Here is an 18,048-nt window from a genome sequence, read left to right on the forward strand (position 1 = left end):
ATGCATGCAGAGACACATGCACCCACATATCATTCCCATCTTTCGGGGTTAAGTGCTTCTCTGGCTGCATGGTTGAGGCTGATACATGTGACAGCAGATCAGTCTCCCATCAATCAGCTCCTCATCTTTTCTTTCCACACATCAGAAGTCTCTCCGCCGCCAGCTGAACAGATTAACCCTTAATACTCCATACAGGCCGTTAGCATCAACAGTCACAGTCAAATCTGAACACACGGACATCATACATCATCATACAAATACTGTTAGACTCAGTTTGACTTGCACTTTCTTTGGATACCAGTATTACTGTAAATATCTATAAATCCACTTAGAAATCATTTGAGTTACAATCTCAATTTGGTTTCATTCTGTCATCAAAGGAAGGAAAGTGGAATTTCAGACAGAAACTTAACATTAGCACAAAGCTAACAGAGATCAGTGGGGCGGTGGATCACCATCGGCCCTGTGTAGGCAGATCGCTCCGTCTTTAGCGGCTCCTGGTCGGCCCTCTGTCTGCACGCCGCTCAGAATGAAACATGAGGATTTCATGCAGATTTCTGAAAGTCAGATAGATTTGAAGGAGCAGATGATTCTGGTGTCAGTTTGTTGTTGGAGCAGCTGATAAAAAGTTTAAAACTGGAACATTTAGTTTGTAGACTACACGTGTACTGACAAAAACTAGGAAAAGAGATCAGGTTTCTCCCATTTTAGCTTCCTGTAAAATCTAGAATAGAATTTAAAATCCTTCTCCTAACTTACAAAGCCCTTAATGGTCAGGCACCATCATATCTTGAAGAGCTCATAGTACCGTATTATCCCACTAGAACACTGCGCTCCCAGTATGCAGCTTACTGGTGGTTCCTACAGTCTTTAAAAGTAGAATGGGAGGCAGAGCCTTCAGCTATCAGGCTCCTCTCCTGTGGAACCATCTTCCAGATTCGGTCCGGGGTGCAGACACCCTCTCTATGTTTAAGAGTAGGCTTAAAACTTTCCTTTTTGATAAAGCTTATAGTTAGGGCCAACCAGGCTCGCCTTGGACCAACCCTTAGTTATGCTGCTATAGGCCTAGACTGCCGGGGGAATTCCCATGATGCACTGAGCTCCTCTCTCCTCCTCCTCCGCTCTCATAGCGTCGTTTTCAGAGAAAAAGCTGTAAAAAGCCACTGTACACTACCTGCTGTGGACCAACTGCTGTCCAGTGTGACGCCTCATCGCTGCTGCTATTATTTTTAGTCATATTTCTATTATTATTGTTGTTTTATTGTTATTGTTGTTGGGAGTTTTTCCTTGCGGCTGTCACCAAGCGCTGCTCATGGAGGAATGTTGGGTCTCTGTAAATTAAAGAGTAGCTTTTTTAGCTCTGTTTTTGCTCTCTACCAACTCCTGAGGGAAATATCTGACTCTTTAGCTGCTAAACACTCCACTATGTTCACCAGTTTGGTGCTGAGCAGGTAGTGTACAGTGGCTTTTTACAGCTTTTTCTCTGAAAACGACGCTATGAGAGCGCTGAGAGTGAACCAGAACAGTAAAGTTGCAGCCGGACAGATAAACAATGAGCTGAAACTCACTATAAAGCTTTGCAAAGCCGAGAGGAGCTGCAGAGTCACTGATAATTCTCTGTAGGTTCATCACTACTTTCATAGGTATTAGAAACATATATGTTATGGCTGCGTTAAAGATACGTGAGGTCAGGGCTAGAGAATGGTGTTGCCTGTCATGAGGCCCAGTAGACTTATGACAGCACAGCCTGATACCTACTGCAGAGCCTCTTGATTGGTCAAAACATGATTTAACATGAATTCTGGGACTCAGAGGAATTCTGAACCAACTTCTGCCACATTTTATTGTGTATTAATAACTGTGTGAACATACAAGCAAAAACTGGCTATTGCATAAAACTTTTTTTGCATATATAGCGCCGCTCTTATGCAAGATGAAAATATCAATATATGGCAGCCTGGCTGAGACATGTAGTGACTCTTTAAGAAGCCAGTAAATAAAGCGAGAGAACAATGCAAACATACCACAGCAGAGCTCAGAAATTAAACAACATGACAAGAAAGCTGCAGGTCGCCATGACGATACAATAAACTGACACTCTCTCTGTCTGCCAGAGGCGTCTTCCCACAGCGTGCACCTGAAGTAGGACGCTGTCAGACAGGTGAGAGCTGACTGCCAGGAGGAGTTTCAGCCACTGTGAGCTCTTTGTGCTGAGAGGAAAAGTGCAATGCCAGCAGTAACATGATATACTGTGCAAGGATTTACTGGGCGTTATATCACACAGCCTGGAGGGACGTGTGAGTGTGCAGAAGTGGAAGAAGTACTATTTACTTAAGCAAGAGTACAATTAATTACAAAAATGTAAAAATAGTCCAGTTAAAGTATTGCATTAAATCATAATCATTCTTATTAAAGTTTAATGAGCTTTACTTATATAAAGCTGACAAGTATTCTCAGCTTTATATAAGTAAATATTATCAACTAAATTTACCAAAAGTAAGGAAAGTTTTACACACTCAAATCAAATGGTGGAGGGTAAATATAGTGCACTATACAGAAAATAGGGAGATTTCAGACACGATGACACAGTCAGATCTCACTCTTCAGTATTGCAGTAAAAGTACATAAGTATTATGAGCTTGATGTAGTTAAAGTATTGCAGTAAAAGTACATAAGTATTATGAGCTTGATGTAGTTAAAGTATTGCAGTAAAAGTACATAAGTATTATGAGCTTGATGTAGTTAAAGTATTGCAGTAAAAGTAGTGGTTTGGTCCCTCTGACTGATATATTATTATATATGACATCATTAGATTATTAATAGTGAAGCATCAGTGTTAGAGCAGCATGTTACTGTTGTAGCTGCTGGAGGTGGAGCTAGTTTACACTACTTTATATACAGTTAGCTAGTTTAGTCCAGTGGTTCCCAACCTAGGGGTCGGGCCCCTCCAAAGGGTCAGCAGATAAATCTGAGGGGTGGTGAGATGATTAATGGGAGAGGAAAGAAGAAAAAACAAAGTTCTGATACACAAATCTGTTTTCAGTTTTTGGACTTTTTCTCTAATCTTTGATTTTTGCTGAAATATTGGATCATTTGAACATTTATTGAAATGAAAGCATGTGAGAAGTTTAGAGGGAAAAATCACTATTTGGTGGAGCTGTTAACAACTCATAGACATGTGAAATGTGACCCCGACTACACACTGCTTTTATAGAAGATCTCAATAGAGATCTTCTATAAAAGGTTGTAAACTCTGGTTTGATCTTGTCAAAGTGTTTAATGTAAAATCCAAACCAAACAGTAACTCTATTTCCCTCTGAAATGTTGTAAAATAGATGTATTAAGTATCATTAATATGGAAATACTCAAGTAAAATACAAGTATGTCAAGATTACACTGAGGTTCAGTACTGGAGTAACTTGGTTACATTCCACCTGTGGAGGTGTGGTGAACCCACCCCTCACCTGCAGTTCAGCCCACCTGAACACCTTTAAAAGGGGCAAACTGAGCCGTGGCTCCTCACTCTCCTCTCCAGCTCCCTCCAGCCAGAGAAGACAGACAGACAAACACCTTCTCCTCATCATGACGACCATGATGTACTCTTCGTCCTCACGGAGCTCCATGATTGGTGGTGGCCTGGGGCGAGCATCCCTCGGTGGAGGCATGAGCTCATTCAGCATGGCGGGAGGAGCAGGAGGTGGCGGTGTGAGGGTCTCTCAGGCCAGCAGGAGCTTCTCTTCCAGCGGCGGCGGCAGCTTTGGCTTTGGTGGCGGAGCAGGTGCAGGTTTTGGTGGAGGTGCAGGATTCGGGGCTGGCTTCGGCGGAGGAGCGGTGATGGAAGACAGCGTCATCAGCAACGGGAAGTTCACCATGCAGAACCTGAACGACCGCCTGGCCACCTACCTGGCCAAGGTGGCGGCGCTGGAGAAGGCCAACGCCGAGCTGGAGATGAAGATCAGGCAGTTTGTGGAGAGCAAGGTCGGCCCTTCCACCAGAGACTACAGCGCCTTCTTAGTCACCATCGCAGAGCTGCAAGGAAAGGTGAGGAAGAGGGGCAGCATGGGAAATGGTGTTCTGAGTCGTCTGTAGTGTTAGCTCTGGTCCAGGGATTCTCAGCCCTGATGCCTTTTATTAAACTTTTCAAAAATCTAACCATTAAAGAAATGTTATATACAGGAAAAAATAAACTACAGGAGCCAAAAAGAGCCAAGGTTGTAAGAATTAACTCAAGATAATTAACACAAGATAAATGATGAGACAATTAACTCAAGAATAAAAAAAAACATTATTGCAACATTTGGCTTCCGTACACAATAGAAATAAATAAAGGAAAGAAATAAAAGAAGCAGCACAACAAAAAAACTTCTTCTTTTGTTCACATTTTTTTCAGTAAAAACCAAAAAAACCAAATAAAATCCAGCTTCTAAATAAATGAACTTTAGAAGAAAAAAATAACTACAGAAAGGGTTACTGTGAGTTGTTTTCTTATAATTCAATTATCAATGAAAAACAAAAGACATTATTAACTTGTGAACTTGAGAATAAAATTATTGCATCTGATTATCTGATAACAAAGAAGATTGAGGCGGTGAGGATACAGCAGGACTCAGAGGTGTTGGATGGACGACACCTGTGTGTTAGAGATCCAGGTGAGGCTGCCGCGCCCCTCAGAACAAACTCTCATCAGTTTATTAAGACTCAGCTGACTTTATGGTGATATTTTAGCTTCGTAAAGGAATCCTGAATATAAATAGATCATCGACAAATTAATCAGTGCTGAGAATAATTGTGTGATTGGTTGGAGTCATGTGGGTGTGAAATATGTTTGAATCTGATTGGGTGGAGTAGACTGGGGGGGGTGGGGGGCTCTCAGTGATCGGATCTATGTCTCTGTAAAAGTAGGTCGACCATAAAGCATTTTTGTCAATAAATTTGTACTCTACACTTTCTCTCATGTACTGTCCCTTGAATTTATTTATTTATTTTACTTTTATCGTATCCTATTATACTTTACTTTGTTTGTATATTATCTTTATACAACACATATAGCATATTTCTTTATTTCCCATGTATATCGAGATACTTGGACACATAAGTGGAAGGAATAAAGCTCCATTTGATCTTATTTTATTTGTAAGAAACAAAAAGCTCATTTTAGTCTCATGTTTTCACAGTACATCTGTGTATTTACACATCTGTGTATTTACACATATAAATTAATGATGATGTACTTTGAGGTCTTTTGACCCAACAAACTTTCATCTTTTGGATTTGTGATGAATTGATCCTTTTTTTGCATCTGAAAGCCTCCGCTGGTGTTATGTAGTGTTTGGTGCTGGTTCAGATGTAGGACTGATGTCATCTGTCTGATCTGGTTATAAAAACTTTATTGTTTTTGTTTTCAGATCCAGGACGCCATCATCGCCAAAGGTACAATCATACTGAGCATTGACAACGCCAAGCTGGCTCAGGACGACTTCAGAATCAAGTCAGTAACTTGTTTCTTTACTCTTCTTTCTTTCTTTCTTTCCTCTTTTTCTCTGAATGAATATAAAAAATAAATAGTTGATTTGCATCATTAGAATCAGCTGATTGATCATGTGATCCTTTCAGACCTTTAGTCTCTGTTTTTTGCACTTTGAGTTTTTGTTTTTGAAACAACAATAAAACAAAACCTGCTAGAGAAGTTACATATAATCCAATTAAGTAAAAACATTTTTATTCTGCAACTACAGCATGTATACAGAGTAGACAAAAATATAGTCCATACCCATCATCCCTCTTTTCAAAACAAGAGGAAGACCATAAAATCCTCACCAAAGTAGAAACAAGTGGGAAATAAACTAGAATACAAGCAGTTACATGACATCTATGTTTCAAAAGCTTAATATTTGTATCTTAAAGCTCTACCTGACTCTTAAGATAAAAACAGAGAGACATGTATTTTTCACTCAGCTAAAAAGCAAAAAGTTGACCTTTACAGCAGCAGGAGAGTTACAACCAGCCGCGTGGCTCCCTCTGCTGGCTGCTGTCAGAACTGCAGCAGGTGGATCTGAACCTGTTGGAAAAACACCTCAAACTGACAACTGACAACATCCTCTGAACATTATTAAATAATTAGTCTGTTGTAAAATAAAATATGTGCTCAAATTAGATTCAAAAAGATTTCAAGTTCTGAAATTATATTCAGAAATTACTTCAAAGTCTTTAGTTGTATATGTGAAAAGTTTTATGTCTTGCCGTCTTGTCGACCTGCAGCTTTCTTGTTCTATTTATTTAATACAATACACATTAATTAACAGAATTAATTGGCAGATGCTGACATTTGTGAATGTTTAGCAAAGATTTATAGTTGAAGAAAAATGTTTGTGCATAAAAATTGTGCACAATTTTTATAATTACAAATTTTTGTCCTGCTTTTTGTGGTAAAGTCAGAACTCTCGACATATTTAGCAGCATCCTTACGATCATTCATACATAAAAACAATAACAACAAGCTTTACAAACAGGACAAATAAAACAAACACAACTGATTAAACCAGTAAAGTAATATTACATATTCCCAGAATATTGGACATTCAACATAAAACCAACAATGGAAGTATTGCACATGTACATATGGATCTGTTATACAGTGCTCTGTGATGTAACGTTCTACACACTCACAAATTTGAATTTCACAGATTTACAAACTGTGATATACAAGCACAGACTTTGAAATCATTTTGCAAACTCAAAATTTAACTATTTATTCTATTGGCCCATATCTGATCCCATCCCGTGACCTCTCTGCAGGTTTGAGAACGAGCTGTCAATGCGTCAGGGGGTGGAGGCCGACATCGCCGGGCTGAAGACGCTGCTGGGAGACCTGGGTATGGCCAAGACCGACCTGAGCATGCAGATCGAGAGCCTGAAGGAAGAGCTGGTGTCCATGAAGAAGAACCAAGAGGAGGTACGCTGATGCCCTCTTTACAGGAACACTAATGAACACTTCTGTCAACTCCATCTTTTGTTTAGTTAAGTTTTTTAATTATCTCTTGTTTGTTTTTAAAAGTGGAAAACTTGACTGGTTTGGAACAACCTAAAAAAGTCTATATTTTCTGTTCCTGTTGAGTAAAGTCATGACAGTAAACTGATTAGAATAGATTTCAGTCGTATGAAATCTGCTGACATGCCGTAAAATCTCCTGATAAACTTGGAGATCTTGTTTCGTGACCGAGCGCTGCCTCCCTCCTCCTGCAGGACCTGATTTCCATGAGAACTCAGATGAGCGGCCAGGTGAACGTAGAGGTGGACGCCGCTCCTCAGGACGACCTCACCAAGGTGATGGAGGACATCAGAGAACACTACGAAACCGTCACCGCCAAGAACAGCAGAGAGCTGGAGTCGTGGTTCCAGGCAAAGGTGAGAAATACAACAGTCTGTGTAAAGAGGAACATCTACAGATCAGGTTGTCTTTGATGAGTTTCAGTGACGTCCTCCTCTTCCTCCTCTCAGACGGAGGTCCTCAATCAGGAGGTGGCGACCACAGAGATGACGCTGAAATCGTCAACGTTGGAGGTGAAGGAGGTGAAGACTCAGCTTCAGGCTCTGGAGATCGAGCTCCAGTCACAGATCAGTATGGTACGAACACCAACACTCTGATTTTTAATAGTAAATGTGTAAATGTGTTGTAAAACACAAGTTTTTATAAAACACACCTGTAGTGTGTTAATATTAATGCATCCATGGCTTTAAATATTTTGTGTTGCTACATGTATATCAGGTATGTTTATTTTTTAAAAAACATTTTATTTTGGTTTTAAATCAGTTCTAAATTACTTAGAAAGATACATTAAACTGTCCATGTAGAGACGACAACGATAACGACTCCTTGTGGTCCAGGTAGAGACAACAATGGACTCCCAAGGTGTCCATTTAGAGGCAAGAGACAATAACCGACTCTCAGGTGTCCACGTCAAGACAATACAAGACTTCCTGGTGTCTATGTAGAGACAAAGACACCCTAATATCCACGTAGAAACAAACTGATTATCGGGTGTCCATGTTGAGACAATAACAGACTCCCGGGTGTCCACATGGACTCCCAGGTATCTACGTAGGGACACTAGTAGACACACTAATGTCCATGTAGAGACAATAACCAACTCAGGGGTCCTGATGGACTCCTAGGTGTCTATGCAGAAACAATTAAAGACCCTCCGGTGTTCACATAGAAATGATAATGGACTCCAAAGTGTCCATCTAGAGACAACAACAATGATAATTGTCCCTGGCTGTTGCTGCTGTTATTGTTATTGTTATGATTGCTGTTATTCTGTCCCCTCCCTCCTCTCCCTCCCCCCTCTTTCTTTCTCTCTCAACCCAACCGGTCAAAGCAGATGGCTGCCCACCAAGAATCTGGTTCTGCTTGAGGTTTCTACCCGTTAAAGGGGAGTTTTTCATTACCACTGACACCAAGTGCTGCTCATGGGGGAATTGTTGGGTCTCTGTAAATTAAAGAGTACGATCTAGACCTGCTCTATGTGATAAGTGCCCTGAGATGACTTTTGTTGTGATATGGCGCTATATAAATAAAAATTGATTGATTGATTGATTGATAATGACTCCTTGGGGTCCAAGTAGACACAATAAAAGACTCTTGGGTGTCTACAACAACGTACTCGGGTGGAAATGTCCCTCTTGTGTTCTTCACTTTCACCTGATTATTATTTTTGTGTATCTGGAAACCTCGTTGTTTATTATCACATCCATCCAGTTGTCCAGCGGTCCAGTTTCCGACCTCTGTCTCTAACCCGTCTGTCTCCTGCAGAAAGCGTCTCTTGAAGCCAACCTGGCTGAAATCCAGAACCGCTACGGCATGCAGATGAGCCGCTTCCAGATGGAGGTGGGCAGCATGGAGGAGCAGCTGGTGCAGCTGAGGGCCGACCTGGAGCGTCAGGGACAGGAGTACCAGATGCTGCTGGACATCAAGACCAGGCTGGAGATGGAGATCGCCGAGTACAGGAGGCTGATGGACGGAGAGGGAGTTGGGTAAGACGAGATCACAGTTACAGACCGACACGCCAGGAATCTGTTCACTCTGTCTGCTAAATAATCACTGATGCTTCTCATTTGTCTTAAATGTCTCTTTGGCGTCTTTTCCTCACGTCTAAAGCCTCATTCAGACAAGATGAACATCACAGGGAGAGGTCATAACTCAAATCTGAACACAGACATGCAACCCGTGGTGAAAAGTAACAAAGTACATTTACTCAAGTGATGTACTTGAGTACTATTTTGAGGCACTTGTACTTGTGCTTGAGTATTTCCATGTGATGCTACTTTATACTTCCACTCCACTACATGTCAGAGGGAAATATTGTATTGGGAAATATGGGAAATATGTATTTGAGACATTTGGAAACACTGGTCGACATTTTTCACCATTTCCTGACATTTTATGGACCAAACAACTAATTGATGAATTGAGGAAATAATAGACAAATTAATCGATAGTGAAAATACTCATAAGTTGCAGCTTTAAGGCCCAAATACACTGAAAGTGTCTGACACGTGTGTTTTGAAGTACGCCTTGTTTTAAATGGCCAAATGGCTAAATGGCCTTTAGTTTGGACTGTTGGTCCAGTGAAACAATATTCTCCCTTGACATCACCCTTGAGTCTGGGGAATTATAACAGACATTTTTCTCCATTTTCTGATGTTTTACAGACAAAATGATTAATTGAGAAAACAATCAATAGAATAATCATCATTAGTTGCAGCTTTACTAACACATCGCTCTTTTCTGCCTCTTCTAGATCTTCAATGTCCTCCTCTTCCTCCTCTTCCTCCTCCGCCACCACCACTACCACCACCACCACCACAAAAGTCATTACCGAGGTGATCGAAGAGACCATCTGAGTCCAATCACCTGTCTGTCTGGCTGGGGGGCGGAGCCTAATCTCAACCTATCCCCTGCCTCTAGTCTGAATCAGAGCTCCGAAGCTCTTCTGTCACTTCACATTCATCTTCTGCCGTCATTTAAACCACGATCAGTACAAAGATCATGAATCTGTGAGAGGAAAACTTTGTTTGCAGCTGTACAAACAAACATTCTGTCTGTTGTTTCAAGGAATAAAACTCGACTAAAATCAACTAACAGTGTCTGTATGTTTCTGAGGAAAAGTGTCTCAAAGTAAAACATGTGTCTTACTGGAGAAAATGTGGTCACACTATATCTCATAGGCCTGTAGTTTCTACAGTGGTGGAAAGTAACTCAGTACATTTACTCAAGTACTGTACTAAAGTACTATTTTGAGGTATTTATACTTTACTTGAGTATTTCCATGTGATGCTACTTTCTACATTTCAGAGGGAAATATTGTACTTTCTACTCCACTACATTTATTTGACAGCTTTAGTTACTTTTCAGATGAAGATTTGACACAATGGATAATATAACAAGCTTTTAAAATACAACACATTGTTAAAGATGAAACCAGTGGTTTCCAACCTTTTTGGCTTTTGACATCTTACAAAAAGCAGTGTGTAGTCGGGGTCACATTTCACATGTCTATGAGTTGTTAACAGCTCCACCAAATAGTGATTTTTCCCTCTAAACTTCTCACATGCTTTCATTTCAATAAATGTTCAAATGATCCAATATTTCAGCAAAAATCAAAGATTAGAGAAAAAGTCCAAAAACTGAAAACACATTTGTGTATCAGAACTTTGTTTTTTCTTCTTTCCTCTCCCATTAATCATCTCACCACCCCTCAGATTTATCTGCTGACCCTTTGGAGGGGCCCAACCCCTAGGTTGGGAACCACTGGACTAAACTAGCTAACTGTATATAAAGTAGTGTGAACTAGCTCCACCTCCAGCAGCTACAACAGTAACATGCTGCTCTAACACTGATGCTTCACTATTAATAATCTAATGATGTCATATATAATAATATATCAGTCAGAGGGACCAAACCACTACTTTTACTGCAATACTTTAACTACATCAAGCTCATAATACTTACGCACTTTTACTGCAATACTTTAACTACATCAAGCTCATAATACTTATGTACTTTTACTGCAATACTTTAACTACATCAAGCTCATAATACTTACGCACTTTTACTGCAATACTTTAACTACATCAAGCTCATAATACTTATGTACTTTTACTGCAATACTTTAACTACATCAAGCTCATAATACTTATGTACTTTTACTGTAGTAGGATTTTTCATGCAGGACTTTTACTTGTAATGGAGTATTTTTACATAGCTTTCTTGGTACTTTTACTTGAGTAAAGTATCTGAGTACTTCATCATTTCTTCACTAAGTCTGTCCTCATCACACTTTAATTGATACAACACCTTTTCCTCCTCAGGCAAGCATTGAAACTTTTTTCGATATTTTTTGATTTTCTAGTTTTTCATGCACAAATTGAAAATGTGAATAAAAACAGCTTGATGAAGATACCGTCTGTCTCTCAGGTGATGGAGTTTCCCTAGAGTGAATTCTCTCCCAATGAAGAGGATGATGATGAAGAGTGAGATCTGACTGTGTCATAGTGTCTAAAATCTCCCTATTTTCTGTATAGTGCACTATATTTACCCTCCACCATTTGATTTGAGTGTGTAAAAGTTTCCACTATATAGTACCTGAAAAACTCTACAATGAAAAGTTCTGTTCTAAATAAAAACATGAGTTAGTGATGCTGAAGCGTTTTATTGTAGAGAAAGAATCAGAATAACAAGTTGTAAGAGTAAAAAGCTGCAGTGGGATGTGATGTGTAATAGTACTTTTACCTTGTTGTAACAGTACTAATGCAGGTACAGAAGTATCACAACTGCACAAGCGTCAAATCTAAAATCAGCGATTACATGAGAGAGAAAGTGAAAGCTAACAGGATCATCACCAACCTGCTGTTTCTGTCTTTAAATGTGATTTGTTAAATTTAACGGTAATCATAGGTTTGGTTTGACTTTGAACAGCAAAGTTTGTAAGATACAGGAAGTAGCTCATGTTAAACTCTGATAATTTATCTGCCAATTCTTTCCACCATCCTCTGTTCCCCAGCTGGAGTGAAGTTCAGGTTCCCTCCAATCACCACAAAACCCTGCAACCACAACAACACAGGTAATGACAGGTTACTAACTAAACTAATCTTCATCTCTGATATTAAAACGTCTCCAGATGACGCTTTTTCTCAGGTTGTTGTTAAACTCAGTCACTCCCTCACTTCCCGTCTATTTGGTTTTTTTTATGTCACAGTGTGAGAATTGTTAAAAAAAATCTTTAGAGTCTTTAGAAACCTGAACTATTTCACTGTAAGAGTTTTGTTTTGTTTTGTTCATATTTAGGATCAGTGTAAGACATTTAAAGTTTAATGTGTTCGTGTCTTACTTTAAAGGGTACGTCGAGGCAGCAGGAAGTCACCATGACATTGCCACTCAGACTGTAGTTGATGTTGAAGATCTCTTCGTTGTGAGCATTCTGAAGTTCATACAGCATTTCTGTCATGGTGAGTTCCTCCAACATGTTGTTGATTTTAGGCACAACTGATGTCTGAACAGCAGGACACAACTACAGACAGACAGACAGACAGACAGACAGGGCTGTTATACAGGTACTAGTGGACTTTTTGACGTTAACTTAGTTCATCAGTTTTGTGTCCGCTGCCATCTCAGGGTGAACTGTTGGCCTTTTCTGTTTTAGATGTTAGTGGCCAGTCCACCACTTTGGTTCAGACTGAAATGTCTCATCATCTGTCAGCTGGATTGAAATTTTCTACAAACATTGATGTTCCCCTGAAAAGTGTTCTGATGAAGAGTTAAAGGTTTGATCAGTTTTAAAGAGTTTAAATAAATCAGATCATGTTATTTCTACATCATGCTGAAACTTTTAAAGCTCTAATAGATCGTTTTTAAGATGTTTTATAAAGTTTTTATCTTCAGACTGTTTAGACTGTTTTGACTGCAGAATTATCATATTTGACTAAATGTTTGGAAGAGCTGATCAGTTTCTGTTCATTAGAAGGCAGGTAAAGACACTCTGCAGATATTTAGTCTATAAGAGTTTAAATGTTTCTGACAGATGATCAGTGTTGAATCTGTGTGCAGATCTTACAAACATCCAGAGCTCTGTTGGTGATCCGCAGTTTGAGGCCGGTGGGATCGACAGCAGCGACAGATGAAACCAAAGAGATGAAGAAGAAGGCAGACAAAACACGGGAAGTCATCCTGATGCCAAAACCTGGTGGTGGCAGTTTCCGTAATGAAAGACTCACAAACCAGAGGATGATGTCTTTCTGGGTTTTTGTGAGCAGGTACAATACTAGTAACAGATACAGAGAGCTGTCTTAGGTAAAGTACAAAGTTGTGCTCTGAACAGTCCATTATTATACTCAGATACAGCCAGCCTCCTCTTCAGTTATCTCTACACACACAGTTCACTACTGTTCTCTCAATAGTGCAGTTGGACTCCTTTTCCTATCTCTACATGCCCATGGTCCGCCATTGTCCTGTCAATGGACAGGTGCTGCTTGCCACTGTTATCTCTGCAAAGTAGTTTCACCATACACAGGATCATAGAACATCACCAAAGTGCAAGTATAAGTAGAACACTATCAGAATAAGTATAACATATTGGTTTTAAGTATACATATTGTATTTTTCCATTACAACCTGAAACACAATAAGAAGGACATGTATCTCTAAATATGATGCCAACAGTTTTAAAGTCCACCGAATCATTATTATTATTGGGTTTCCTCCCCCAGAGAAAAATGTAAATTAAAACACATTTCCTGCATTTCTACACCACCTAAACAGCCACCTGCACTAGTCTGGATTAGTTAGATTGAAAACCAAGAATGCATCAGAACAGTTTATAATTGGCTGGATCGGGACAGGAAATGATTATTAGAAGAATGGCTATTTCATAGTTGACATATTTATTAAAACATTATGTAGCCTAAAATGTTAGTAGGTTGCAGGCTACTAGGCCATCTTCAAGGTTGAAACAAGGACAAACAATTTATGTAAATGAAATATTCTTACAACACATCATAATATGATTTGAATAATTAAAGCTGAACCAAGCTATATATATATATATATATATATATATATATATATATATATATATATATACCACCTGTTTGCAGTGGCGTGCACCCACGTGGCTGCGACCTTTACTGCTGAGACGGTGGTAAGGAGAACCTGGTACACTCCCTGCCATCTGGCCTGGTTCCAACGTTTTTTCTGAAAGCCTTTATCACAACCCAGTCTCTGGCTCAAGGTTGTGTAGGTTGCCTGGCCTTTCCTTTCACATGTGTGTCGATTACACTAAAAACAGAGGAAAAGTTTGCACAATACCTCAGCATTTCATCAGTACATTCCTCTGTGACAGGGAGCTGTCTTTAGCTGGTCCAGTACCTGTGGTTATGTTGCGCGCTTTGCCACTTCATCTACTCTTGCATTTCCTATTGAGACAGAGTCTGTGTTATTTGTGTGTGCCTCACATTTGCATATTGCCAGTTGTTCTGGTAACAGTACAGCGTCCGGCAAATCTGCTGTTTTTCCACAAAAGTATATCTACTATCTGCATAGATAGTGACTGTTTCCCTTTTACCAATTTGCATGCCTCTGTTAATGCTTTCAATTCTGCTGCTTGTGCAGAGAAGTGTGTGGGGAGTGGTTCTGCTTTCAATGTTTCATGTTGTGTTACTATAGCATAACCCTTTTTACACCAGTGTTTTGATCTGTGGATGCTGATACGTCCACGAACAGCTCCACATAGTGTGCTTGCTTCATTTGGTTAGCTCATTATTCTAGGATCATATTTCACAAGCTGTATAACATGACATAAACCTGTGAATTTGCCAACTGTCACTCTCTTGTCTGTGCACTATGACCAAATTACACATCAGAACTCTTTCATGTAGGTTTACTGGACAACATGATGACAAAAGTGATTGAATCTTTTTCCATCCTTGTCTGTACTGGTAAAGGAACAGTGAACCATTCTCTGACAATATCACCACTAGCTCCCACTGTTACCAGTGTTCTCCTGCTCACTTTTTGGAGCTGGAGTCAAATCACATCTCTTACTTACTTATTCTGTTGTCTCTGACTAAGTAATAAGTAAAAATAACTTTTTTGCCTGAAATCTGTACTGAGTGTGGGCATAGCTTTGTAGGCTTCATGTAAAAACACTTCAAAACTTGGTTTGTCAGTGTTTTTGTTACCATTATGATGTTACCATTAGCTACTCTCTTTTTTTCTGTTTTAATGGCCTCTTGACCCCATTGTGCTTGTATCTGTGTTTGTGTGAGTGTCTGTGTTCTCACTATGTCTCTGATTTTCTAGGTCCTGACCTTTCCCCGACCGCGCACACTGTCAGTCTCCACCTTCTTCTTTGTCTTCTGGGTTTTGTCTGCTTGCTGTTCCTGCTGCCTCTGCCCCGTCCTCCTCGCCTGTAGCCTCGTCCCCTGCCACGGTCATGGATGTGACTGTATATTTTGAAAGGATCTGGCATTCCACCAAAGTGGAAGAGTCTTGCTTAGTCTGGCAAGATAGTCTGAAAACATATAGGAAGGCCCTCTATAATGCCAGAGTCGCCTATTACTCAGCATTAATATAAGAGAATAAAAACTGCCCTAGGTTCCTTTTCAGCACTTTGGCCAGGCTGACAAAGAGTCATAACTCTATTGATCCATGTATTCCTATAGCTCTCAGTAGTAATGACTTTATGAGCTCCTCTCCTGTGGAACCATCTTCCAGATTCAGTCTGGGGGGCAGACACCTTCTCTACGTTTAAAAGTAGGCTTAAAACTTTCCTTTTTGATAAAGCTTATAGTTAGGGCCGAGCAGGCTCACCTTGGATCAGCCCTTAGTTATGCTGCTATAGGCCTAGACTGCCGGGGGACTTAACATAATGCACTGAGCTCCTCTCTCCTTCCCCTCCTCTCCATCTGTATGCATTCATGTAACATCAATGCATGTTACTAACTTGGCTTCTTCCCCAGAGTTTTTTGTGCTTTTTCATCTCGCAAGGAAACCCTGGGTTGCAGGCCGAACCTTTGCGGTCCTCTGCAGTCCTGTTCAATCAATCAATCAATCAATCTTTATTTATATAGCGCCATATCACAACAGAAGTCATCTCAAGGCACTTTTCACATAGAGCAGGTCAAGACCGTACTCTTTAATTTACAGAGACCCAACAGTTCCCCCATGAGCAAGCACTTGGCGACAGCGGTAAGGAAAAACTCCCCTTTAACGGGTAGAAACCTCAAGCAGACCCCGGCTCTTGGTGGGCGGCCATCTGCTTTTTTGGGTTGAGAGAGAGAAAGAGAGAGGGGAAGGGGGAGGGGGGACAGCAGAAAAACAATGACAACAACAAACAACAACAAGCACAAGCATCAACAGACAGGGAAGGATGCCATCAGGACTGTGAAGAACCGCGAAGGTTTGGCCCGGGAGTCAGGTTTTCCTGTGAGATGAGAAAGCACAAAAAACTCCGGGGAAGAAGCAAAGTTAGTGACATGCATTGATGTTACATGAATGCATACAGATGGAGAGGAGGAGGAGGAGAGAGGAGCTCAGTGCATCATGGGAAGTCCCCCAGTAGTCTAGGCCTATAGCAGCATAACTAAGGGCTGATCCAAGGCGAGCCTGGTCGGCCCTAACTATAAGCTTTATCAAAAAGGAAAGTTTTAAGCCTACTCTTAAACATAGAGAGGGTGTCTGCACCCCGGACTGAATCCGGTAGATGGTTCCAAAGAAGAGGAGCCTGATAGCTGAAGGCTCTGCCTCCCATTCTACTTTTAAAGACTGTAGGGACCACCAGTAAGCCTGCATACTGGGAACGCAGTGTTCTAGTGGGGTAATACGGTATTATGAGCTCTTCAAGATATGATGGTGCCTGACCATTAAGGGCTTTGTAGGTTAGGAGAAGGATTTTAAATTCTATTCTAGATTTTACAGGAAGCCAATGTAGTGAAGCTAAAATGGGAGAAATGTGATCTCTTTTTCTAGTTTTAGTCAATATACGTGCAGCTGCGTTCTGGACCAGCTGGAGAGTCTTTAGAGACTTGTTAGGGCAGCCTGATAATAAGGAATTGCAATAATCCAGCCTAGAGGTAACAAATGCGTGAACTAGTTTTTCTGCATCTTTTAGGGACAGGCATCCTTCCCCAGCTATTGCCATTGCTATTGCTATTGCTGCTGTAATTGTTATTGTTATGATTCTCCCCAATCCCCATCCCCCTCTCCTTCCCTCCTCTTTCTTTCTCTCTCTCAACCTAACCTAGAGTCTGGTTCTGCCTGTTAAAGGGGAGTTTTTACTTACCGCTGTAGCCAGGTGCTGCTCATGGGGAAATTGTTGGGTCTCTGTAAATTAAAGAGTATGGTCTCGACCTGAAAAGTGCCCTGAGATGACTTTTGCTGTGATTTGGCGCTATATAAATAAAAAGTGATTGATTGATTGATTAATATTGTCATCACTCCTTGTGACTGACTTTGGGACATGGCCAGCTGGGCTGTCTGAAGCTTTGTGCTGTCTGGCACTTGATCTTTTTCTTTTCATTGTCTCTGAATCTTCTTCCGGAATGTACGGCATATCTCTGCATAGCTGCCAATATTCCTCTATCATAATCAATACAATGTCTCTTTACTTCAGACTGTATCTCCGGCAGCAGACTCGGATGTCGGATGAAGACGGATTTCAGATGTCTTTCCCCTTGTGTCATCTTGGTTGTTGCAGGTCTTGTGAGACCACTGTTTGCATCTTCTAGTGGGTTTGGCAGTTCTTCACCCACTCGTACCATGTCTCTGTGTGTCCATGGTCTGAACACACTTTATGTTTGGAGGATCACATTGTTGGCGTCTCTGTCATTAGGAGGGAGAACACCCTCCACCATGGGGAAGATACCACCCATCTCCTGTTCCTCATCTCCCTCTGGATCTGTGGGATAAGAGACAGCTTGTGTCTTGCTTCTAGTGTGCACATATGGTGGTCCTTGTCCTGGGCTGATCTGCACTGGAGGTGCTACAGGGGGTGA

At 40.7% G+C, this 18,048-nt stretch overlaps 1 protein-coding gene across 1 annotated transcript; it reads left to right on the forward strand.

Moving 5' to 3' along the window:
* Window positions 1-3,537: 3,537 nt before the first annotated feature.
* On the forward strand, window positions 3,538-10,137 carry LOC122967217 (keratin, type I cytoskeletal 13-like). Its single transcript, XM_044331744.1, has 7 exons — window positions 3,538-4,041; window positions 5,406-5,488; window positions 6,796-6,952; window positions 7,243-7,404; window positions 7,498-7,623; window positions 8,813-9,033; window positions 9,801-10,137. Exons 1-7 carry the CDS (start codon window positions 3,583-3,585, stop codon window positions 9,901-9,903), a joined length of 1,311 nt encoding a protein of 436 aa, XP_044187679.1. The 5' UTR covers window positions 3,538-3,582; the 3' UTR covers window positions 9,904-10,137.
* The last annotated feature ends 7,911 nt before the right edge of the window (window positions 10,138-18,048 follow it).

Source organism: Thunnus albacares, chromosome 17 (assembly GCF_914725855.1).
Source record: "Thunnus albacares chromosome 17, fThuAlb1.1, whole genome shotgun sequence".
Taxonomy (NCBI): domain Eukaryota; kingdom Metazoa; phylum Chordata; class Actinopteri; order Scombriformes; family Scombridae; genus Thunnus; species Thunnus albacares.

Bases quoted from the DNA above. Each gene is read 5' to 3' on its own strand.
- LOC122967217 (XM_044331744.1), top strand. From the start codon at position 3,583: ATGACGACCATGATGTACTCTTCGTCCTCACGGAGCTCCATGATTGGT. The intron at 6,953-7,242 runs GTACGCTGATGC...CTCCTCCTGCAG, and splicing joins TGAAGAAGAACCAAGAGGAG to GACCTGATTTCCATGAGAAC. The intron at 9,034-9,800 runs GTAAGACGAGAT...TGCCTCTTCTAG, and splicing joins ATGGACGGAGAGGGAGTTGG to ATCTTCAATGTCCTCCTCTT.